General features: G+C 40.3%; 1 protein-coding gene across 2 annotated transcripts in view; it reads left to right on the plus strand.

Moving 5' to 3' along the window:
- Window positions 1–26,723, plus strand: part of LOC105199374 (CCR4-NOT transcription complex subunit 6-like) — a 513,220-nt gene that overhangs the window by 461,779 nt on the left and 24,718 nt on the right. For both annotated transcript variants that reach the window (XM_039455717.1, XM_011166454.3), the window contains exon 4: window positions 17,140–17,208. In XM_039455717.1, coding sequence (XP_039311651.1) covers window positions 17,140–17,208 — 69 coding nt within the window. The remainder of the gene's footprint in view (window positions 1–17,139; window positions 17,209–26,723) is intronic.

Here is a 26,723-nt window from a genome sequence, read left to right on the forward strand (position 1 = left end):
GACTACGTCACTTTGCGATGCCTGCGTACAGGTCGTCTAAAAATTCGCGATCTTAATCTCGATTGCATTGAAAGCTCATCGATCAAGAGTTAACTAAGAAGTTGCGAAATCACTTGGCATATTTCTTCTTTATTCGCAATTAACGAAGCATTTGATTTCTGTTGCAGGTAAGAAGCTGTCAAGGAACTCCTCGGCTTCGAAGAATTGATCTTTTTGCGAACGGGCGCACTCAGGGCGGGAACGCACACATCGTGAGACATATAATGTTGTTACGTTATTACTACTTATTCGTAATTTTATTATGCGCCACATTAACTAAGCAACATACGTTCTACGCTGTAATTAATGCGTAGGGTGAGGAAGAAAATTCTATGCAGGAACTCGTTAAATACTGATTATCTCTCACCGCGGCCACTATTGCATTGACGCTTGTAACGTACGTTCGCGCTTTTATTATACGCTTTATCATAAATAAGATCATATCGTCGTTCCAAGTATAAAAGAAAGAACACCTTAACGTCTACCGGTCTTTGATTACGATCTCGTATCGTCCGTCTCATTTTACTATTTCGGCAGTTTTCACTTAATACAAAAGAATCGAGGTCCGTAGTATCTACGAGTGTAATATGTTTCTTCGAGTCACTCCATTAGAATCGCTTTTTTGCTCGGGCAACGAAATTGCTCGTAATTTCCGCACTCTGTATCTCCCATAGGCACGGCTCGCGTGTGGACTTTATCCATTAGATTACACATCAGCCCGAAGCCTCGCGTCTAATTTTCCTCTGCTATTTCAACACCATTGTCAATCTTGAAGTTTTTTTCTGAAATAGGAAATTAGCTTGATCGAAAAATAATTTATCATGATTGTTGTTATTCTAAAAATTTCTTAATTATTTATATGTTAATTTGTGAACCAAATTCCGTTACATGATACGAACGAAAAAGGACATCTTGAAGAAAAGCAGTGTTTACTTAATATGCTTTGTTTGAAAACGCTTGACGCTACCGCGCGTGTATCTTTCTCGAAACACAGCATCGTATAAAATATTTATGCACCTATAAAGTTGGATCAGTGTCATCGGCCAACCGACGATCGCTGACCGTCGCCATCGAGTCTTCGACATTCTCGCGCAAGATCCCCTTTGATCTGCTCGTAAGGACGACAGGTCCCTCGGCCAGGTCTCTCATCATATCCCGCCGCTAAGATCATTAGCAATTTAATGGAGAGACAGGCCCGGGATCGCAATTTGTTCTAAAAACCTGTCGGTCGTCGTCATCGTCATCGACGTCGTCAGTATACAGAAAGGGACACGTTATAATTAAGATCACGATACATTTTGTTATTTATCGCTTCCGCTTTTTGCGTATTATTTATCGTTAATACGATGAATTATATGTATCGTATAATTCTGAATTCGCACAGCATGAGCGGCATTAATATTCTCCGAACGTCAATAATTTGCGCGATAGATACGGCGATGGTAAAATCAAGTTAGCATTCAATGAAATATGCATCAATAGCACGAAATCATCAAATGACGTTTACATTACCGAGCGTATAGAATCATCAAACGACAATTCAGGTTTCTCTCCTTTGTTTTTTATTGCTTTCGTTACTATCGCCTTTTTTTTTGTCAGCGTTCAGAGGCGTTTTATGTCCCCCTCATTGCTTTGTGTAAAAGCTGAATCGCATATATTCTGCGGTTTCAATCTAATTGACTCAATAATTGCACGCTTTGTTGAAGCACAAGTTGTAGCCGTTCTTTAATCCCGACGTCTCTCTGAACGAGACGTCTTTGATACTTTTATCTCGATATCCCGGACGCTATTCAGCGCCGAGAAACGCTAATGATCACCGATGCGGAGCTTAACGAGATAATGTGTTATCATCGGCGATCAACTGGACTGACATTAATTCGAGGTTTGCTTCTTTACACCGACACCTCTCACGGGGCCTGATCGCGAATTAAAGCGCTTAATTATGTTACACCCATTCGCTCGGGGCTTTCCGAGAGCGCATTAGGTTAATGAAACAGGACTTGCAAGAACACATTGACAGATCGACGAGTTACTTACCACGATCATCCGAGGGCAACCTGTAATTGCATTCTTTTACATTGTCAATCTGTTAGTAATTACATTACAATGGTACTGTCGGTAATCAAACTACAATTCGCAAAAGGCGCGCGCGAATTCATACGAGAAAAAAAAGAGCATCTGGTCCAAATTGGTTCGAAGAGTCTGCCGTTACGCGGCAGTGGAATCTCGCTCGAAAAACATCTTTATTTATCTTCGCGCGTCCTATACGGGAACCACTTAAAAAAATTATATAATTAAAAAAATCAAGTTCCCTTTCAAGTTTAATTTTATTTTTATTTAAGACGCAATCGATATCGAGACATGATTCGCCTCTTACTCTTTACGAATGACAAGGCAGAACACGCAGATTATGTTCCGTGTTAATAGAACCGTCTACTGATTATTATGCAGATATCGCGTGATACAGCAGATCGATCGATCATCGTAATGGCCTTAAGGGGCGACCACTTCTTTGCGAAATCCCATGTGTTTATCGGTCATAGCCACGTAGAGGGCCCGCTTCTGCAACAAGTTGTCGCACCGGGTTGTCGACTTATTTCGATCGAGCGTAATTACACGCGCGGCGAATCGATCGGACGCGCGAGATGCGTCGCGTTGCATCGTAAGAGGCGTCGGAAAGAGGACGCGTCTGCCCGACGAGCGACAAAAACGTACAATGTGCGTGCGTTGTAAGTTTATCGCGCGACGTTGCATTTCGTGATAAGCCTCGTGATATACGTACCGAGAAAATTTACGCAATTTAATTAGCGCGAGAGAATTTCGAAGCGACTGTTTGTCACTTTGTAGCTATCTCGCGACTATCTTGCAAGTGCCTTTTTTTATATGTTGTATGTTTTTATTTTTTTATTTTTTATTTTAGTAGAGCAGTACTCTGTTATGTTCAATCTTCAACTAATAATTAGTGGAAGCAAAACTATAACTAATTTGATGCATTTTATAAGCAAATTTAAATTCTCGCGTAAATTCCTTTTTCGAAAGGACTTAATAATAATACGCACATTAAGCTCTGATTGCTTTTTGTCAGAGACCCGACTTTGCATTTGTATAAAGCTAATATTAACGTTAAAGCCTTTTTTTATTTCATTTTTTTCATCTTGCGATATTGCTATCTGTAAAATTGCGTTCAATTCGCTTTCGTACAGTCGACAACGGGAAGGAATGCGGGCGACAGAGAAAAAGAGAGAGCTGCAAAACCCGACGGAGAAAATAAAAGATTCGAGCCCGCGGAAGAAAATCGGCACGCCCCGTGTAAAAGCGAATGGGTTTCGAAGAAAGGAAAAATATGTCCGCTCCCGAGAATACAAAAGTCACCCCCATCCATAGCTATCATTCGCCACCGGCGAATCCCCAGCTAACCGAACGCGTTCTCGTCATACTCGCTTATTCATTCCCGCCCTAAAGCGGTGTGCGAAAACTTGATAAAGATCTTCCTTGGAGGCGAAGATCAGTTCTAAATGGCCGACGTGCTATGGCGCTTTTCGTCTTGTCGGATAATATTTTGCCTCCTTTGCCTCTCGCGCTTAGCGTGGGCGAGTAAATTTTCGGGAAAAAGAAGAAAACATTTCTGCTCGGCGGCCGCGAAACGCGAGAGATAAGCCGGAAGTAGCTAGATTATTTTTGCACGAATATTTTTTCAAGTACTAGTCTTTATACCGTCGTCGGTATTTTTTGCCGCGGGCGTCGACAAATATTTGTCGAGGATATTTAGCGGTAAATGTTTTCTTCTTTTTGCGGACGAGAGAATGGATAATTTTTTTTTAGTCTCTTTTTCGAACGTATCTTCCACGGAATTGGAAGTCACGAGACAATCGTTTCACATGTCGCGAACGAGTACTTTCGCGTGAGTCACAGAAAAGTAACAACAATATTCTCAGTCCCGGAAATGAGGGAAGGACGGCAGAAGGGGAGATACTTTAAGTGAAGCATTGGGAGTCGAAAGAGAATCGTGCAACAATTGCGAAGTATACAAAAGTTCGGGGGCCTCGTCGCTACCGACTATACAAGCGGCTCTGTCTCTCTCGTTAAAACTTTCAAAACTACTCCGGATGATGCAAATTACTCCTCCGCTTCCGGATGAGGAAGGAGGAAGGGGACGCGGACGCGGACGTAGCAACCGGTTGGTCGGTGAGAACGGAGAGGATTGTTGCAACAAGTTTGCGAATTATTCGAAAGAAGATACGAATTACGCTCCCGGCGTAATGTCACTCGGTTGTTATACACGGAAACGAAGAAACGGTTAGACAAATATGAGGGTATCCTTGCGAGGAAAATACGCAGCATTAAGCGTTTTCTCTCCGCGGTGCTTCGTTCTTTTTATATTTGCACTCGTTATACGTGCGGCCAAAGGCCGTCGGGCGCATTTAAAAGACTCTTTAATATTAAATTACTGTTATAAAAGATAATTAAAAAAATTATATAAGCGATTTTACTGAACCGCGAATTCAACCGTTTTCTGCTCTCATGTCGTTGGTTATATTACCGAAGTAATTATTATTTGAAATATTTATCGTATTTTTTTTTTTAATAAGAGTTTTGTTCTCGTTTTCTCAGCGTTTTTACAAAAGTTTAATAATAGCTATCAAATGTTAAGTGAAATAAAACCAATTAAATATTAGGTTAAGTAATTATAGGTTAAGTATATATAGGTATGAGCAAAAATAATTTTACCTTTCTATATATAAATATTTAGTAGAAGAAAAGGGAGTGATATGGCATCCATTTTCATTTTATTGAATAACTTTATTAGTAATCAATATTTTATATTGAAATTTGGTCGATTATATTGGTCAAACTGTTGTTTAACCAATTAGATTCTAGACTCAAAAATATAAAATACTAATTATTTAGCGCGTGTATTTATAAAAATTGATGATATCGCATAATGGGTGAACCAGAAAAAGGGGTGGTAGTATGTCAGAAAAATAAATTAAAAAAATTGATTTTATTGAAAAAAATAAAATTTAATAATATTTACAAAATATTTAGAAAAATAAAATGACATTAAACCAAATATTTAATTGGCATTATTTCACTCAACGTTAGGATAGCTGTTTCTAAACTCTTCAATGTGCATATTACAATGAGAACCGAATGTTAAGAATCACTGCTGTAGTTACACCATTGCGTCCACGCGCGTACATCGCGGTCGTTCGACGTTGCGCAAAAATGGGCCTTTAAATTCCATGCAGCGTCCTTTCGGCCTTGAGGCGCGACCGCTGCATTAGTATGCCGCTGCTGTGTATAACACGAGCTCGGCAGTCCCCTTTTCTTCCACGCTGTAAAGCCCTAACATTATTCTGAAATATGACGCCGAATGCCATTCGCCTCCGGTTACACCCCTAGCTCGCTCGCTGCGTCGAGCGGATTGCGATTTCGCATAAGCGAGACGCGAGGTGGTTCCCTCCCTTCCCTCGAGAGGAGGACTTGAATAAACTACCGAGGGGAGAAGGAATAAAAAATTACATAGATCGCACGTGCAATTGTTCGAAACCTTAAATCTCGAATGCGATTAGCATCGACAATGCGATTATGCGAATATACGTTGTTCATTAGTGCAATAATTAGGTGCCTGCTAGATATAATTATGATGATACATTATTGTCAGATTTGTAATCATAGAAATATTATTATAATACGTTACTCTGTTAGATTTGCAACTATGGAAATATTATAACATTCAGATCTCTCTTGACAAATATTATTCTCTCTTTAACGCTGTTAACTCTTTCTTCTATTACAATACAATTTTGTTACGTCTCTGAAGAGGGAACTGGAATTTATTGTTTGACGCGGACGGCAAATAATTTCGTCAAATTTTTGTTAAAATTACAATACTTTAATACTTTTTGCCTCCCTCGGTCGCGTCACAGCCCAAAGACTCATCTAGAGTGACTTCATTCGTTTTCCCGGATTACGGTCCGGGATTCGGAAGGAACTCGAGATCGTCCGTACCCCGGAAGACGTATCTTCGCCGCGTGCTCCTGATAGTCCGAGATATAGCCGCGAATGAATTCGTAATATCCCGGAGGCTTAGTGCCCGTCGTCCCGTCAGTGATCGTGAAGTATGGCCCCGCGCGGTCGGGTTAAGCCGCTCCCGAAAAGAAACCCGACGACGAGCTGCGATTTGATGAAGACGGTAGTCTTTCGCGCATTTTTCTCTTTTTGTCCCGTACGAGAGATTTATATCTCGGACCAGTCTCGTTAGTGGCAAGCCGAACAATAAATCGGTATAGTTGCCTGCCATCATGAGATCGCGTTAATCTTCGTGCGAGTTTTCATTTATCTTTCCAAAAGGTGGGGCGAGACAAAAACGTAAATTTCCAATTTCGCAATTAAGGAAGGGTAAAGTAAAATTGATTATTATTTTCGTTTATCATGTATATTTAATTCGAGTAACCTGCGGTATGCATTGGTCCATGTTCACAAAAGTTTATTTTAAGTAAATGTTACTTGTTTCAAGTAAATGATGAATGCGTTTTAAGATTATTAAATATTTTTTTGTAATTATTCTTTATAAATATAACCCTTACTAAAAACGAAATTAAAATTGAGTAATCTCTTTTTTTTTAGCATTAGAGAATCATCATTAGGATATTTACCGCAGAAAAGGAGAGATCGCTTTATGCTTGCCCAGCATCGCGAGTCGAATGCATTTGAAATGCATTCATTAAACGCGTCGACGATGAAACGGCGAAGACGCATCTCCCGCGAACCCGGGGCGCTCTCAGATCGCGGGCAGGAGGGGAATTAACGACGATAGCATATCTGAAATAGCTGAGTTTACACCTGTGCGCAGTTACTCCCGCGGATTCGATACGCCGGCTTAGTCCGACTTACCGGGAGTTACTGCCGAGGCGGTACTACCAGTTCTCGGTACAGCAGTAGATACACAGAATATTTCTCTCGTAGGATAAGGTCCATTTCGTAATACAGCCTCGGTATCAGTATATCCTATTTTGTGCCGAGTACAAATATAATACATCGTCGACATTCAGCCGTGTGTGGACTTGACGCGAATCGCTGTATTCGCGATAGCATTTATTTTATGGCAGTGTAAATGTACAATATGGGCTCAGAGGATATTTTATTGAACGGCAAACAGTAGTAATTACAGACAATGCGTGAAAACGTACTTAATATTATCAGAGAAAGAGAGAGAGGGACGACATCAGAACAATGGATCTTTTTTTTTTCGCGGAAGAGACGATGGCAAGTACCAAAATAATATGAACGTAATGCACTGGGGTGACTTCTTGAACTCGTTCCAAGCAACGTCGGTGATTCCGGAATAGAATTTCGGGAAGTCTGGTCCCGGCGAAGGAGGTCGTCTGACGAGATAAAGGAATCGTTCAGTCGATCGGCTATTGCCAAATCGACGACTAGGGTCTGTGTCCGCTCCACGTTTTCCGTTTGATTTCTGATTATTATCCGCCTAAAACACGCGTGCTTTTTTCTGACGAGACCTATTTCGAATCGAGTTCTCGGATCGGCCAGTTTGTCTCCCAATTGTCTCTCTATTCCACGAGGTACTCTAGCGCTTTTTTTCATTTTAAATACGAATTGGATGAACGGAAAAAGAATATTATACTGTTTTTGTATATAAAAAACGGTTTTACTGAAATATCTAAGCGTTTAGCTAAATACAGATCTGATAATTTTGTCCTGATAATTTGTCCATCAAAATAATTATGAAGAACATTCAAGCATGATGAGCAATGCTGCAACTAATTTTGGTTTGGTTTGATTCTAATCAATTAATTTAAACTTACATAATTATTTTGATAGTTTAACCAAATTATTTTTCGATCTGATATAATTAAATTTTTATAACTTTAATAAAATCATTTTTTTCGTGTATGCAACGAGAAATGCATTAGATATTACATATTGCGATAAAATGGAGAAAAGCAAACATCTTTCATGAAAATTAATCTTGTTTAACAATGGAAATAAATTTGGTTAAAGTTTTGAAAGTAAAAAAATAAAATAAAATTATGTATCCTGTAGAACGACAGGTACCGCAATTGACTTTTCGATTACGTCGACATCGTTGTGTCTCTCGATGGATATTCCCTCTCCAAATATAAATTTTTACATTTTCAAATCGTCGGACGTCGGGATTACATTCGAAGAAGTTGCAAATTGCCGGTTATCGCGATTCTGCCGTGCCGAATTTAAATGTTCGCATAATCTTTCGGCGTTCGGGGTGCAGCACCCCGAACGCCGATACCTACATTGGCCAGATTCTCCCCCGGGGCAAAGTGGCAAGGGGTAAATCGATAAAAACGCACGTCTGTATAAACCGGAAAGCGCACCCTATCCCGGATTGTCGGATAATAAGGTGCTATAGTATGCCACGCGGCGCGTTCTGAAAATGGATCGACCCTTTCGAGAGTAATCTCATAAATACGAAGCTTTACGCTCTCTCGTACACGGAGTGCTTGATACAGAGAGAACACGTAAGAGGATACGCGAGGTAACGCGAGGGAGGAGGAAGGGAGGATTGCGAGAAAACGAAGAATAGTGACGTTCGGAACTATTTGTCTGTTACCTCTCGGGATCCCGGTAAACGTGACTTACGTTAAAAGCCGAGCCCGCGCGTGTGATTCAATATTGACGTACCACGTCTACGTACAGCGGGGGTACGGTGTATCTTTAAACTGTCGCTGACAAAGGAGAATATACATGTGAAGGATAAAGGCGGAAAACGCGAGCGACAGCGTTTCCCTCGACGAGAGCCCTCTTTGTCGATCCCTTCTTTCCCACCTCCTCCACCTCCTCTACCCGCGAGAGGCTGAAGAGAGGAAAAAAAAATTGAAGGGAACGATAAAGTGTTGCATTTTTCATGCCTCTCGTGATCAGTCCTTTCCGCCCGAAGCCTTCCATTACGCATTCGTTATTGATGCGCGAAGAAGATTGGAAGGTATTTCAATTATAATTATGACGGAAGCTTTTAAAAAGAAGAGAATATTGCAAGTCTTGAAGCAGTTTGTTTCGCGGATACATTCTAGTAGTTTTTTATAATCGGTTTTAATTTTAAACTTGGACCATTTTGGATTCTAGCACGCTCGATATCGTAAAAAGCAAAGCTCCCTATATCTCTTAATAAATATAAACTCGCACAATATTGCGGATGAAGGCTAGCGTTGTTAGTTTCCGTAATAGATTTTTTATCGGTTTGTTATTTTTTAGAGAGATAATCTTTAGGAGGCAACTTACTCGATCAATTTGCAAGAGATTGCATAGCAAGAGTAAACATATTTTTCTTTAAATAAGTAAAAGTTAGTATAAATATTGTATTTAGTAAATAGTGAAAGTTTTTATTTATTGTAATGAGTCTACGACCGACGATCCACGACGCGAGCAGAATTGGTTTAAAATGAGGACGGAAAGTATATTCTCTCGCTTTAAAAGTAATCCCAGTCCTGGTAAAAGAAAAACCGGAAACTTTTCCGGCTTAGCCACTAATCGGCGATAAATGTTGGCCGATTATTGTCGCCTTTATCGAGAAAAGGAAAAAACTTGTTAATTCCATATCAATAGAGAATCGGGAAAAATTCTACAAATATATTGACTATTCTACAAATTTATTGAATATATCGATTATTCAAAGCAATTTTAAATAGAGGAATATAGTACTTATAGTTCTACACTATTAAAAATCGGCAGCAGAATTTAATGAAATGTAACGGAAGCAAATTTCAAGCAGGTACATTAAAAAAACATTTAATGTACATTTAATGTAAATTTAATGTTGTCAAAAGTGCACTGAAAATGCACTAATTTCATGCACAAGATTTTCATTTATTGACACATTAAATTTAATGTATATTTAATGTGTAACTTAAAAATACATTAAATTTCATGACATTTTTAATAAGTGTAGGACATAACGTTTCTGATTTTTAGTTTCTGACAAATCTTGGAAATTAAATTTTTAAGTAGATTATTTGCGTTTTTTTTTTATTTTATTATTGCGAGAGGCAAAACACAGTTGAGAACAACTATTTGTTCGTTATACTTTTGTCATAAATTTTTATCGCCAAAAATGTTGGCTCATGTGTATATACGTGAAAATAAAATCTCGCAAAAATTAAAAAAAATTGTGTTATGCACACAAAAAAGTAAAACCGGGACGCAAACGGCGGGAGTATGACGCAACAAATACGACGAGCGCTCGGCTCTCGCGTCCGGTATTTAATCCGCTATTCGGTAACAATTCAACGCGTTTTATCGAGGCCGCCGGGGTAACTCTTATCGCGATTTGTCAGGGGTCGTTTATAACATGGACGAGAGACATCCGTATCGCGGGAGAACGCTTCCGTCTGTCTGTTTATCGCAATCGGGGAATGTGTGTTCCATTCCTGGCCTCGCTACCACTGCCTACGATGTCCGCTGAGTGCGTGCCACAAATTACCGTCAAGCCAGTAATTACCATCGGCAAAAAGCGAACTCGTATTTTAATCGGCCCGCAATTAAAGTTTATTGGACTACACGCGATACAATTTATCGTATCGGGGCCTTCCGCGCTCGCGTTTATATTAATTCTATGACTGCAGAGCCGTAACTAGAAATGTAACTAGCTCGTGCAACCCCGTACGTAATTCAAACGGCCATGTCTCGCCTTTGCCAACACTGTATGCAACAAGATAATAGTACGGAAATGTATATAATATTAGAGAGGAGAAATTTTAACGATCGTTTTTTCTTGAGACTCCGAGCACATGTTTTATTAGAAAGTACAATTTCTATTTTCGAAATAATATATGATTTAATGATTCGTTGAGAAAGGTTGTTCGTAGTGTAAATATAGATATTCACATGTCAATTCTCCTGGCTCTCTTTCTCACGAAGTAAATAATTATATAAAAATTGCTATTAGATGGGAGGAAGAAAATGATAAATAATTAGAAAATTATTCGTTTAGACGAAGATTGCGCTAGAAGAGAGGTCTGTTACAGTTTTCTTTTCGATGGGTGCCACTTTCACCACGGTTATAATCACGGCACTGAGTGCAATAATAATTTTCGCTGATGCTAGGCGAGCCATTCGTTTCCTTCGCAGCAACGAGGCGAGCCCTTTAATAAGGTAGACAGCGCGTAATTACGCGCGATCAGCATACCGGGGAATTGTCAGTGTTGCCAGATGGGAATTAAGGGCACGCATGTCGCAGGATGCACACGTCGATAGTTTCCTCTCATTGATTCACACTCGGGAGTCCTTACTTTGTGCAGACCTCAAAAGGGATGTGCCCCGACAATTTTCCCCGTCCTACTCGGCGAAGGATATTTATGAACGGTGATTATGTAGAAATAATATCGGTCGAGTCACGAGCCGCGATTAAAATATCTAATTGAATGTATGATTAACGAACGCTGTCAATTTGCTGTAATCGATTACGCTCGGCGAGACCACCGCGAAACCACTGAGGAGGCAGCATTGCAGTTACACGCGAGACGTTTTAAATTAGCCCCGACGTCTTTTTATTATCAATCGATAATAAAATTATTCATGTTTCTTTAAAATTAACAATATCTAGTCATCGATGGCTTTTAAGTTGATTGAAATAAACCCCGAAGGGTTTTGCAAGAAGAGAGGGAGAGAGATTTCAAGAGTGTAAATGGACCATTAGGTCAATCCTTATTTAATTCAAGGCGGTACTCAATTTAAAAGGGAATGATAAACTAGGTTAAATAAAAAAAAAATATCGACTTTCTTTGTACCGGATTATTGTATTGTCTTCGACGCTTTTGCGCCGGATAATGAACAACGTCGTAATTACATTAAATTTTTCCCGCAATTAAGCCACATCAAAGAGAATAATATCGCGATCTCCGAGAGGGAGCTTAAATTTTAGTGATCACGTTATCGAATACGGGCGCGGCGAAAATTGTAATTCCAATAAAACGAAGAAGTCGGGAACGAGGAGGTACACAACAACGCGGGCGCGCAGTTTCAGTCCCGCAGCATTTCTTTTATTTTCCCTCGAATTATACGGTTCCGCGGCTCTGATAAAAAGCGTCATGACGGAGCAATTTCTAGATTAAGGAGACACGAGGCCGCAAACTGTTTTGCGAAATTTTCAGCGCGGCGTGGTATTAAGAAAATTTTAATATATACGCGCGTGTACTACGACGGAGACTTGAGAAGGAAGATTAAATGCATCCTAAATAAAATAAAAGCGCGCATAAATTAAAAATGTCGCGACTGTAATAGCTCCAACAGTCTTCTCCCAAGTCATGGAATGAATGCGCTTTAGAAACGTCGGGGTTGAGTCTCGGCTTAACTCTTAGTTGCTTTAGACATGATTATTCATTGAGAGAAATAAGCGACAGAATAAACGCAAAGTTATATAAATAAAATGTACATGAAATTAATTATTTTATATTAAATAATATTATTTTCTTTCATTATACTATTGCGCACATTATTTTTATGCAAAAAAAATATTTTAATATTTAAAAAGAAGAGGGAGAGAGAAGCGAAACTTAATTTTCGATTTTTTGAAATTAATGATAACGTTGAAGAAACATCTCATATATGAGCGACGAACTATCTGGTCGTTTTACATTTTAAACACACACACGCAACACGCTGTACTTCCTTTCGTAAATGCGTATCTCCGTTCGTTTTAGTCATCTAGAGGCTCCTTCGCTTAATCGGAACGTCAATTCGCGAAACGAAGACGTCTCAATCCGCGGGACGTTAATTATTAAGGCGAACGAGTTTAGAGAGCACGGATCGCTTCCCATGACGGCGGCGTGAAGGTTCCAGGGAAACGAGCGTGTTACAGGAGGAAAGGGACAGACGGAGGGTCTCCGACGCGCGATAAGCGAACACGAAGTGAAGAAGCTCGAACACGTTGCACGGGGGAAATTACGAGGGCCGTCTCGCGTATCGCGTCTCGACGGGAGATCTTAATTGGGTCTGTAAGACCCGGAATGCGGACGACGGACGGCTCTCGCGTAATTGTTTCCGCGCATATCCTACCCTACTCTACGACGTCGTACGTGAATCGTGCGGCTGTGATCGTGTACGTATGTATATGTACACGTCGCTCTCTTTCCTTCTTCCGTGGACCCCCACGCCGTGAGATTTCTGTGCCCCGCGAAAGAATTCGGCACCATCGACTGTGATCGGCACAACGTCTAAGAGATATAATTACTAATTCTTCTCGTCTAGGTATCTCTTGCTCGTTTGTACGCACAATTATAGTCACACGTAATATATATATATATATATATATATATACACATATATATATATATATACATATATATATATATATATATATATATATATTTCATAACTTATCTCTTGAATTAACTTTATAAGATTGGCGCTCGTCTCATAACTCACATGCTAAGGAGCTTACGGTCATCGCAGCCATCCAGGAAGAGGGAATTCACCGCGAAAATTAATATACGTATATGTAATTATGCAATCTCACGATCTTCGGGTTGATGGCTCAACTTTAAACAGATACTCATCTCATAATTCACACTGATAAGAAGCTTACGCTCCCTGTACTTTTAAAAGCGACTCTTTCACGAGTCTACCATGAATATATTAAAGTCTATACAATTAATGATGGAACATCGCGATCTTCGAATCCACGAATTTGTTGTGCAAAACGCTCACCTCGCGCGTGCGTGCGTGTGTGCGAGAGAGAGAGAGAGAGAGAGAGACTCGGGATCAACGTTCAAGAGCAGCCGCTCTTAGGTACTGCGACGTTCTCGTCCTAAGCTCTAACGCATTTAAATTCATTGAAGCCAGAAATACAACGTCGAATAAATCGCCGCGACGTCAACCGCGACGTGAAATACGCCCCTTTGCATGCCGAGCGCGGCTCTCTTTCTCATCCTTCCCCCTTCTCTCTCTCTCTCTCTCTTTCCTTCCTTCTCTCCATCTTTCTCGCGTGTCGCCTATATTATCCCACACACCGATGCTCCCGGGGGCACTATCTCTATCTTCTCGCCTGCGGCTCCCGAGGGAGCGAAATAGAATTCTCAGTTTCAATTCTACGATCCCGCCCGTTCCCGTCCCTTCTCTCTCACCGCTGCTACTTGTTCCCCTCTTTCTCTATCTCCCTATGTCCCTTCGCGTCGAGATAGACCAAGACTCGCCGAGGATCTTTGCCGGCGACCCTCACCGGAGAGTATCGCCTGCGTCCCGCCTTCGCTCCTCTCTGCGCCCGCAGGGCTGATACTTTATCGGGATCGATCGATACGCCGATACGATGATCTCCGAATTTCTCCTCAAGCGCGGCCTTATCGTCGAGCGCGAAATATTGCGCGGATAATGACAAGCTTCGTCGAAACGAGGCAAGTGCAAGCGGAAAATCCCACGGGACGGAAGGTGGAGGGCAGGAAGAGGAAAAAGGTACATATTTGGATGCTCCACTTTCCTCAGACGTGTTAAGTGTGGAGATATCGATTCCAGAGAAGAAACGTGAACATTCTTTGAACGACCGTTCTTTTTTCTACTCTTCTCTCTCTCTCTCTCTCTCTCTCTCTCTCTATTGTAACGAGCAGCAAGAAGCAAATAGCTGCGATATGAAATTACGAAGATATTGGAGAAACAGATTAAACGCGGGCTCTCCGTTTCCTTTGCCACTCGAGCAGCTATCCTCACAGAGATCTGAGTAAAATCGCCGTGGTAATTGAGGCTTACCGGCGAAACGTCTCGTTGACACTTAACGCGCACGGAAATCCTCGGGTTTTCGATTATGACGGCGCGCGGCGAGAGAACGTTTCGGTTCCTCGTTTTTGCGCGCATTCAACGCCATCGCGCTCGAGCTATTCCCGTCCGATTAATCCCTACGTGCCCGCGGCAGCGGCGCTATGATTGGCACGCATGATTGTAACGCGACGTGTTACGGGCTTCGAAAAGCGTTGGATTAATCTCAATGGACGGCGCGGCGCGATTGAGTTGGTCATCCGCGCGCGCACGCGAGATAATACGGCAACTTAATGACGATAATCAGTGGAAAGTGACTGCAAATTGCTCACGCTCCGCTGCATTCGGAAAACGTGTTATTACATTATATGTATATGCAACGTCGTGGCACGTATTACTTTACATGCGTCCAGTATGTCCTGCCATTACAAAAAGTCTCATTCGCACTTACATTAGCACAGTCATTATACATTCTCAGCTTTATTTTCTCATTAATTAACGCGCGTTGCTCTATTTCTATTTTTTTCACAACTTTATTTCCTTCTTGAAAATTAATTTTTTGTTTTACTTATTGTAGGCGAGAGAGAGAGAGAGAGAGAGAGAGAGAGAGAGAGCGCTTTTGTTAAAGATCTAAAAATTTAGCTGCGGGATATAGATCTGAAAATAATTTTGTTAAACTATCAAAATAATTATGCAGAATGCTGGTTGTTAAAATATCAAAAAACTTTTTACAGCGTTGCTCATCGCGCTTTAACATCTTGGTAATTATTTTGATGGATGAACAGAATTATTTTTAGATTCGCAGCCAACTAAATTTTTAGATTTCAGCACAGACTCCTCAGCAAATTCGTTCTTTCCACGTGGAAAATGTGCATTTCCTATATATTTGAATCTCATTTTCGTGGCGATAAGCGAATGCTTATCTCGAAAGATAATTCCATTTTAATGGGGAAAAAGTAGGAATGTCCAAGAGTTATTTGCGAACAGATCCTCGGTGAAATATCGGCGAAAGATCTCTCGCCTCCCGAGAAGATTTCGCGCAGCGACCACCGAATAGATTGCGAAACTTGCTCCGCGTCGTAAATAACTCTCCTGTAGTCCAGAAACAACGAGATTATTCTTGAAACTTGGAGGATATTTCAAGGGGGAATCTCAAGAATGCCGAACATAAACGTCCGACAGGTCGACCTATTTTCCTATTATTAAACCTCAGTCTGACACACGTCCTTCTTGCCGTTCCGCGCGAAGGATCGCGCGTCGAAAAGGGAAAAGGTCGAACGAGGCGAGTCTCGCAGCTTAAAAAAAATACGTTCGAAGACACCGGTAATTACCGGTGGAGGATGAAAGTAACGCGAGGTTCCGCTCGCGGAAGCTTTGTGGAGCATTTCTTGCACGACTTTCGATACTTAAGCTAACCGCTGAAGACTAAAACAGGACGCTTAACCGTACGACCGGACGACCGCAGTATCACGTATCCCTTCCTCATTTGCGGTGTGTATCGCGCAAACGTGCGGTTTGTCGTTAAAAACTGACCAAGGGGAACGATGTTGAGGCAATCGTCGACGTTGAAACAACTCGCTTTACTTCGGAAAAAAACCTTGATGTTCTATTTCGTAAAATTGTTACATCGGTATAATAATAATAATAATAATAATAATGTTAGTGTTATTTTTGGCGTGTTTTTTTTGCTGTAACGTACGATATTTCTGATAAATTTGGCGCTTCTCGTGAGAACATCTTCCATTAGTCCTTTCGAAGATAAGTGGCCGGACGAGGCCACGAGGACACATGGTGTAAACACCGCTGTCACATGCAGGCTATGAAACGTGGCACGGCGCGCTTTCTTTCTTCGCGTTTCGCGTGCGCGTATACTTCTTGGCTCCGTATCCTGTTAATAGCTACGGGAGCCTGTGCAAGTGACATTCGGTTGAACGATTTAATTATCGGACCGTGCGCTTTTGCCGTAAGTGAGCGCCATTAGACGTAATGAACCGGGATTTAATGAACTTTAATGAGCGCGCGACCAGCGCAACTTCTCTCCTTCCACCGTCAGCGTTAGCGATTATAATAACCGCGATCATCACGATCTTTGCTTCGCCATCTAATTAGGTTTATCCTTAGGATAGTAGAAACGTCGCTTCGTCCGTGGAAGAAGCGAGGGGGGACGTAAAGCTCGAAAGTTGCATTTTCGGGAAAACTGTTGACAAAGTCCGGAATGATCGATGCGAGCTTTCAGAATAAATTAGGGCAATTAGGGTGAAATAAATTCAGATAAACTTGAATGTTTACTCCGCTAATTTTAAATTTATTTAGTTAATTTTGTGCAGCTACTAAATGGCATTTTTCGTTCTTGCTTTGCAGTTACGGCAAATCATCCGCCCCAAAGACCGTGGATTCCACTGACGAGGCCCAATAGGTCAAGACCAACATGTAAGTACTTGGTTCGTTCAAAAAATTATTAGATTAGAAAATGTTTTTGTCTCCGCGTCACGATATAAAATAAATAAATGAAATAAATGTTCCTTACCTCTACTGGTCAACTCTGCTGCTTCGTCAAGTGAAATAAAATTTCACTTGAAAATATTTTTTTCTCCGCCGACTTTTCACACGATGAATTAATTTATTTATAATTATACACCGCGCTTTCTTCTAATCTACGGAAACATCAATCACAGATCTGAACGCGCTTAATCTTCTTCATGGTCACGATATGACGCGCGGTAAGGTTTTCATTAACAGGACTCATCAACGTCGTTTCGCGCCATCGTACATTTGTTAGTATGCGCGAGCCAGTCGCGGCGCGCTGAATCAATGGGTAATGTTTACAACGCCGCGCGTTGCGTCGGGAAAGGTAACGGGCGAGACGGGAAGATAACGTATGGGAAAACATACGGCTGATAGTGAATAATGCGCCGCTGTGACAATCGCACATGGCGAGTCAAAATATGACGAGCGCGCAGCGTACGCGACGTAAAGCAAATTACAATTTACGTCCAACGCTGTAATAAATTCACGCACTAAAGGCCACGCGGCGCGGCGCCTCCTGCCTTCCTCCATGCCGCGATATTGAACTTCCCGTTACTTGGATCGTTACTTAAAGCTCGACGCCGAGTCGCATTTATGTCCGTACAAGATTGTAACAACGCTCGTTTCGCCGGATTAACGAAAAACCATTTCCGCGATCGCGTTTGAAACGAAACACCCGTTTCAGTGGAGATGAAACATCAAGACTCTTCTCGTCATCGATGGCCGTGTCAGGAAATGATAAGCGAGGATATGTGTGCGCTAAGCCCGTACCTTGTACTTTAATTAAATTTAGTAATTACGTTATATTTTCCTGAGTTTTCATTAGTTAAGTACGTACTGTATCAGAATCTTTGGAAATGTGTTGAAAAATTTTCAATTATTGAATCAGCTTCCAAAAGAGTATTTTGATTTTTTATCTTTCAATGTAATCATCTGAAGTAGATAGACGTGACAAAAGTGACAGGAGTTCGATCGCTAGTATTATTTAAATCTTTTACCAGTCACATCTGTTATTTTTAATTTCTAAAAAAAAGGAGAAACCAAGGATTCTATATGTACAGTGATACAATGATTAAATTCACTGAAGAGTCGGAAAAGTTTCACGTGCACCTGTGCGCGCCTATCGCGCACCTGTGCGCGCCTCTCTCTCTTATCCCAGTTTTCCAAAGCAAGGGACTCGCGCGGCGCGATATCGCCCGGGGTGAACCGCGTAAATTCGCCTTAACGTACCCCGGGTCCGGACGATGGTGGCACCTTGACCATCGGTCAACGCCGACGAGTTTCGCAGCCCCGGGGCGCGCGGTGCCGCATCCCGCCGCCGCCGACGGCTGTATACCGCACCATCTGGACAGATTTATTGCACGACACGGGCACGGCAGCGGCGGTCGAGGTAGCAGGAAGAGGGTGAAAGAGGGAGAGAAAGCGCACACCGGCGAAGAGAGGTACAAACGGCTAGCTAGCTGGCTGGCTGGCTGGTTGGTTGGTCGGTTGGTCTGCTGGTCTGCCGCCGTCCAAAAGGAAGCCATTGTCGGCTCGCGTTGGACGCGATAAATCATTTCGCTACGGTTTACGCTATTCATTATTTACGAGGAGGCCCATTATACTTACGACGGTCGCTGATTAGTTATACCGTTTGCACGCATATGCAGATGCGGTATTGTGTGATTCTTCAGCAAACTCGCGATTGACGCTTATATTCCTTTGATTTCTTTTCTCCTCTTTTTTTCTTTTAATTTTAGAAAGCGGAAGATCGGGAAAGTAGCTCGGTTTGATCTACGTTTCGTTACCCTGATTATACGGCAATATAAATATGATTAAATTCTATTTTAGATTTTATCTTAGACCTAGGATCTTGCACGTTACACACAGACGCAGCAAATTGTTTTTATTTCGCGAAAAAAATTATAATTGACAACATAAATGTTTATGTTATGTGCATAGCTATTTCCCGCGTGGGCATAATATTTGCTTCTGGCTGTTAAATTGCTAGTCTCGATCACGTGTACCTGCGGTAAGTAGTGATTTATCAATAATTTAGAGAGGCACTAAAGCGGGGAAATGGCGAATGATTTGGCGTATCGCTGATTTTACCTGAAAACATTACACTTTATTTCAAAGGAAAAAAAAAGACGAAGCGGCCTATTAAATTCTGGATAAATTACAGATGCTTCTACTGCCAGGTCTTCTGAAACGCGCTCGTCGTAATTCCCGCGAGCGAACCTCACGTACAGGGTGTATCGTAAATTGCGGCAATCAACAGCGGAAACGCATTTCCCGATGAATTTAAAGACGATCTTCTTGTAAAATCGAAAATTCCATTCTAGATTACAATTTAGATTAAAATTCAATTAGTGGAAGGTTCATTTGGTAGAGGAGATCAAGCGAGCGTAATTTTTCAGGCTTTAATATTAATTATAGGGATTCGTAATTTGCAATACGTGAATGTTATGAGTGACAAAATTATTATAATGAATATAAGAAAATGCAATTATTATATTTATAATGAATATTATAAATAACCTAAATATAAAATAAATAGGACGATATGAATTTTAATAAATAAATAATTGTACCACAATTATAATTACAAAGGACGCTGTAGATTCGCAATTCTTCAGTATCAAATAATTCCGTAATTAGACCATCGTTGAATTCCCGTCGAGAATTTATTGTCGCATCTATCGACGGGTCTCGCTGCTGATCGTTGCACTTCACGGCGCACCCCGTATATACTACATTTCATCTCATTCCTCGAGAAATCCGATATACTTTAAAGATACGCTGGATTAGAACGCAGACGTGTCATTAGTAAACGATCGTGATCGAGCATTGCGCACCACGAGGAGGGTATTATGTTAGAAGAAATCGTACGGAGTCGCGCTGCGCAACGCCGCCGGTGGCTGCGTAATCGCTCAATGCGCGCCGCCGCCGTTCGGCGGGAGCCTTACGAACGCGCGGGCAATTTAGGAATTACGCGTGTGCGAACGCTTAAAACCAATTTCACCGAGAACGCCGCAATTATCGCGGCGACCGGACGCGCCGCGCACGTTCCGCGCGATTCCGCTCCGCTCACGGGGTGGTAGGGTCTCCGCGCTGCCGTCATCGCTCACCGTTATGTGCCACGGGATCCCTCGACGTGAATTATCCTCGTGTACGCGTTCCTCTGAATCCTCGTCGCTCCGGCGCGATGGGGCACACGTGCGACGCTACCGAATGCACACCGCCGTGCCGTATCATGGCATATGAATTTTAATTTTAATTTTTAATTTTAATTTTAATTTTTGGACAGCCCTCGCCGATGGCACCGTATCTTACTTTACGTGGCGAATAAATTTGCTCGACCGCGCACATTTATAAATGTAAGGATTGAAGGGCTTGCCGCAACAATGGGCTCTAACTCACATTTTGTAAAAACGGGCGAAATAAACTCTAAAGTTAATGTGACGGAAAAAAATACATTTATTTGCACGTTGCTGCAAAAGCTCTCTCTTGTATTTTGGTACATGTCCGAGGAGTTTATTGCAGGTTGCAGATCGTGAATAAGGAATATTATGAGAAGAATAAAATTGTTCTGCGTCAAATAGTTGCATCACTGAGTAATGGAAAAAATATGAATCGCTACACACAAACGTATCTAGCGGCAGCAGTGAATTGGAATTTATTTCAACTTTTGAAATAAATAGAAGGCTCTGTCACTCATCCATTTCTATCAATATCACACATTCGGTTTACATTGCGGATTGCCCAATTCGTAGTAAAAATGAAACCTCACGTCACGAAATCTAGTCTATTTAGTCATGAAATAGAAAAGTTGTATCCCGCGTAGCTACTATCTGATAGTGTAACGTTCACTTTTTAGTAAAACTATCTAATATGGACTATCATCTTTTTATTCTTGTTATTTATTCTGTATACAGCGGCCGTGTTCCGACTGTTTCAAAAGTATCAAAAATCTGTAGTTTACATTGTACATTTTCAGTCACTAAATAGATTTTTTATAGAGTAGCTTCAATATAAATCTGCTAAAATTGAAAAACGACTAGTGGCTAGACAAATGTATATTTTAGAAAAACAATCGTTATTATTTCTGTCTTTTTGACTAGACAGCGATTGTGTCACAAAAACAGATTATGAATATGCAGCCAGTAATTAATCAGTGATGAGAAATTGAAAAATTTATTCTCATCAGCCAACCACTAAGTCGTCTAGGTTCATTCATTTCTACTTGGGTTGCATCGATCTCTGCAATTATTTTTCTCCTAAATGTATTTAGGTGATAAGTAACAATCTGATCTAATTCGAACGAAATTATCGTTTTACCGATTTCCCGATTCATTGAGAGTCGTTACTAATTGTCCGCCTTATTCGAAAGGACGGGCATCATCCTGAACGTTCGCAGGTCGCGTAAAGTTAGCGCAATGCCGGCCCTGTCGGCAGTCGGACAGGCCCGTGCAAATTACTTCTTGCACCTCGCGACGACCCTCACAATCATACTCATTACGGTGGCCCGTACATGGCCGGGTCGGGTTCTACGGGACACGGAGCAATTACGCGCCATTATCATTCCGCTTGTAACTGCTTGCGCGCGCGCGATTATATTCTTATTAGAAATCGTTATTGCCGTAGCGTGCGGTAATCATCGCCGTTGCCGCTTTTGTCGCGATTATTACCGTCATCGCCGCGTCGATGCGGCGTTACAGGGGCGAGCGAGCGGTGCCGCGTTTGTTACTGTTAATATCGCGCGAGGGACCCGACCATTACTATCGCGTTCGCCTCGCCGGAAGATCATCGCTGTTGTCTGTTACTTAATTACCACGATTATCCTGATCTACAACGATAAGTAATGAAATAATGGCGCTCAGTCGTAGGATTTATTTAGATACTGGGACAAGGATCTCGGATTGCGCATCCGAGATGTGCGTGTATCGTATGGTTAATTGCAGCATCGCGGCTTTCATTTATTAATCTCAGATAGCTATCTTTTTTTTGTTTTGTGTAAGTAATAGATTATCTGGAATAATTTTTAAACACAATTAAAAGTCATTATTAGCTATATACTGTATATTATTGATTCAATAATTTAGTATTGTCTAAGGATACTATGTATATGCATAGATCAATATTTTCTGAAAATAGCAAAGAAAATATTAAACGGAAGAAGCACATTAAAGAGTTTATTATGATAGTATTTCTAAGAAATGAAAAGATCGATTGAAAAATGTTTTTATATTGTGAGTTTCCGTTGGAATTGGTTTATTTTTATTATATTTATTATGTTATATAAATATAAACGTTATATGAAGTATCTTTCAATACAAATAAAAATAAACATTTTTAGAAATATAAATCTAAACTTTCTGTATTATATGACAAAAAAATATTAATAGCTCTTTTCAACTCAAACCTCATTCAAACTCATATTATTATTTCAAATTTATAACATAAACTGTTATCATATTGATTGATTATACAATGTAAACGATTACCTAAGGGCAAGTCTAGAGTGAATATTTTCTACACCTCAACCGGTTTCAACAGAACATCGGTGCTAAGAATATATGAGCAATAACTCGTTTTTATTGTACACATCGGCTCTTGGAATCTGTGAATGAAAGATGGGTATGGATTTTCTGGATCAATAAAAAATATGTACTGTAACGTGAGCTTCATTTTTTCAATGCGGGGATGTTTCTTTTATTTCCAGATGACTATTTTCGGATTAAGCTTACGCTTAAAATAGTATCTAGCACGAAAATGTAAAAGTATCAATTTTTTGTAAAAGAACGTTTCTCTGTAGTTGTTGAGCAATTTTAGTCGATAGATGCTATTACTGCGTGAGAGATATTGAATACTGGCGCAAAAAAAAAAATTACATTAAATTTTATTTAATGCGAAATTTTTATCAGATCGCAGAAACGTTTTAAGCAGTCATAACGTATATTGCAAAGTAAAGCGTATATGAATGTTATGTAAAAAAAAAGAAAAAAAACAAGATATGTTCGTATCTCACGATGTTGCATAGAAATGTGTGCTCGAATGTACGTTCAGAAGCGAACTCTCTTTTCGTCGATTTATATCGCTGCATTTCCGCGAGGCACGCCGCGTTTATATATTCGCAAAGTCGGTCGGGCACGGGCGTTTCGATCTACGAATAACTCCGGTTACCACGGGCTGGGCTCTTGAATTTCGACTTCCAAGTCGGCCAATTACTCGCGGGGCAGATTTTTACGTTGTAAATATCCCGCCGCTACTGCGGACTGGAGATTCGCGGTAATACCGATTTACGAGCCAACTATTTCGGCGTGCAGCTGCACGGGTTTGTTGCGCCGCAAAGTCGGTTATTTATCGTCGCGGGGATCTTCGCGAAGTTGATCCCCGCTCGGAAATTTCGGCTCAGCTCGTAGCGCGAGGACGCATCGCGTTTTATAAAATATTTCTTGTAAGCACCGCCAGGGCGTCCATCGCGTCGACTCGAATTTTTGGACGCCTCCTTTAAAAATGTTATTGCGCTCGCCTAGGAAAATACGATGTCGAACACGCTAATTTACGAGTATTAATCCTCAAATTATACTTTAGCCGCTTGTCGAGCGGCGCGAGAGAGTAACTTCGCGCGGCACGTGAGAACCGAGCGACGGCCTCTCTGGCGTGTGTAAATTAGGTAACCTGTTCGGATCTTCTCTCGTGGACTGGTTTGGCGACTCTTGAGGCAGGTCGCGGCTCGATGCGGCATCGTTGACCTCGGCGAAGATGCCTAGTCCGTGAATGGACCACCACTCGCACGCTGCCATTGACTACTGTCGCCTTCTACAACGTAGCACTTGCGGCTCGACATAAAGTAAAATCACACTTCCCTTATTACTCTAGATACTATATACGGATACAGTTTTTTTTCTATTCTCAATCCCTTTCTGGATTCTAGTTTACTTGAGTTTCACGCATCATATTTCACAAATACGTGACAAAGAATATCTTGTCTACTTACGAGATAACGGGCTTATCTCGATAATAATTTATTAATTGCCCTTTTTTAGTATTGCGTAGTATGAAAATAATGTCGAATTTAAAATTATATTTCACCTGGATGATTTTCTTACACGAAAAAAAAAACGATTTTTTTTCTAAAATATTTAAAAATTTAACTAGATACGGACTAGAAAATAATTTGATTAGATCGAAATAACTATGTGGGACGCCCAAAAATGATGAGCAATGCTTCAAAAAATTTGACATTTTAGCTGAGGATCGTACATAATTTTATTTTGATAGTTTAACAAAATTTTATTTTCAATCTGTATATAACTAAATATTTAGATATTTTAACGAAACCATTCTTTCCGTATAGGCTTGTACTAAAAGCTCCTTTTGCCATGGCGCAATTAGCCCTTTTATCTTTACGCGAATCCGCAACGTGTGTAGCATTTACAGCGGGTCGTCTGCCTGTACCTGCCACTCGGCCAAAGTTCGGGAAGTGTTCCTTCAAGCATATTCCTCCGAGCTGCTAAAACACTTCGCAGATTAAAGTGATTAACAGGTTGGCTGCCGGCTGCCGACTATGCCCCGAGCGCACCATGCCCGTCGAACTTTAGCTTACGTCTTGCGAAATACCTTGTCGTGACGGCAAGTTCACCCGCACGCACTCGCAAAATACTTTTACAGTTACGGCAAGTTTCGCTAACCACTGAATATTCACCTCATTATCATCCGGAGTTGATAACGGAAATTAGAACTCTTTATCAAAAGGTCGTATTTGCAAGTAAAATTTATCGAAATTTAGTTAAGTAATTTTTCCTGCTTTGGCTAAGCGATGTGTTTGTCAAATATTTATTTAATAATAATATTAATATAACGGGTTAAAGGCCAATCAATGGGCGAAATGATTATATCTTTTAATAGCTTCTGACTATATGCAATAGTATTAAATTATATAAATCGACAACGCTTCCGAATAATTTTATATATGAATTTTCGCAATGTAATGGCGAATTAAGCATAAAATTTTACACAGAGCTGACCCAAATTTAAATTATTGAATTCCGCTATAAATCATAAACCAAATCATAAATTTATTCATTGTATAAAAATTGTAATATTCCAATAAAAATGGATGTGAACGCAATATCTTATTATTTTGTGTTAATTTGTTAATTTAAAGGTTATGTAATTAAGAAAATATGAGTTTACAACAACTGAAGAGAAACTTAGTAAAGTCGAAACTTACGTTATTTAATACTATTACATAGTTAGAAAGTTATTAAAAGAAATAACACCTCACTTTGCTCGTTAATTGGCCTTTAATCCGTTTATATCATTATCATTGTTGAAAATACGAGCCAAATACACATTTAATTTATTATATTTATTTAGATTTATCGGAGAATTAATTAGGCGATTAAAATTATTATGTAGAATTGTTATATAGAAATGCATGATTCTCTATTGATTTGTAACATACGCAACTTAAACTTTGCTACTTTACTTCTATCTCTGATATAATATAATTAATAGCATTCATCCTAGCAGATAATATTATAAGTTCTATATCTATTTAGATGCAGTGTCAGATGTAGAAGCGTTATATATATATATATATATATATATATATATATATATATATATATATAGTTATATATATAATTAATATTGATCTGTGAAACTTGAGCTTGTTTGACTTAGTTCGCTACCAATAAATGCGCCGCACTTCGAGAAGTGATCAGGTTTCGCTACCTCGGGGACATGATCGTAGATCGTAGCGATATGTACTATAACTATTAGGTAACTTTGGTTATTATCAGTTTGGTCTGGTATCTCTCGGATTAGGCTAATCCTCTTCAAAGCAGTACTCTTGCCGGAAGAAGAATATCTAAAGAGATATTCGCTCCATCAGCATCATAAAATGTTAAGACCAAAGCTTAAAAAAATATCCTTTTTAAAGAGAGAAGGAAAGGAGAGATGAAGCGGAAGAAGGGAAAAAAGGAGCAAAAAATAAATATACATCTTTTTTATCTTTTATTTGACTATCTTTTACTGTGTAAAGGACAGTCAAATGAAAAAAAAAAAAAAAATGTATGTTTATGTCGCTGCGCTCCCATTTTACATTTTAAATATTTAAAATGCTAAAAATATTTTAGTGAAAGAAGAAAGAGAGTGAAGAGTGTATTAAGAAATTTTACTATTACAGACATTCGAGAGTTCCGTTAAAATATCAAATAATAAAGATTCATGGTAGAAAAGCTTATTATCATCTCTCTTATCACGATCGTTGCGAGCGATAAAACCAATCCCTCGAATTCGATGTATGCATAGTTGTTCATCTGAAGAAGAGCACGGAAGGATAACGGCGGGGTGCCCATTAACGGCGCATATCTCACGCAAGATCGAGTCGGAATAATGCCTTCTTAAGATGATCACCGACTTAGCTG

The sequence above is a fragment of the Solenopsis invicta genome, chromosome 12 (genome assembly GCF_016802725.1).
Source record: "Solenopsis invicta isolate M01_SB chromosome 12, UNIL_Sinv_3.0, whole genome shotgun sequence".
In the NCBI taxonomy this organism is placed as follows: domain Eukaryota; kingdom Metazoa; phylum Arthropoda; class Insecta; order Hymenoptera; family Formicidae; genus Solenopsis; species Solenopsis invicta.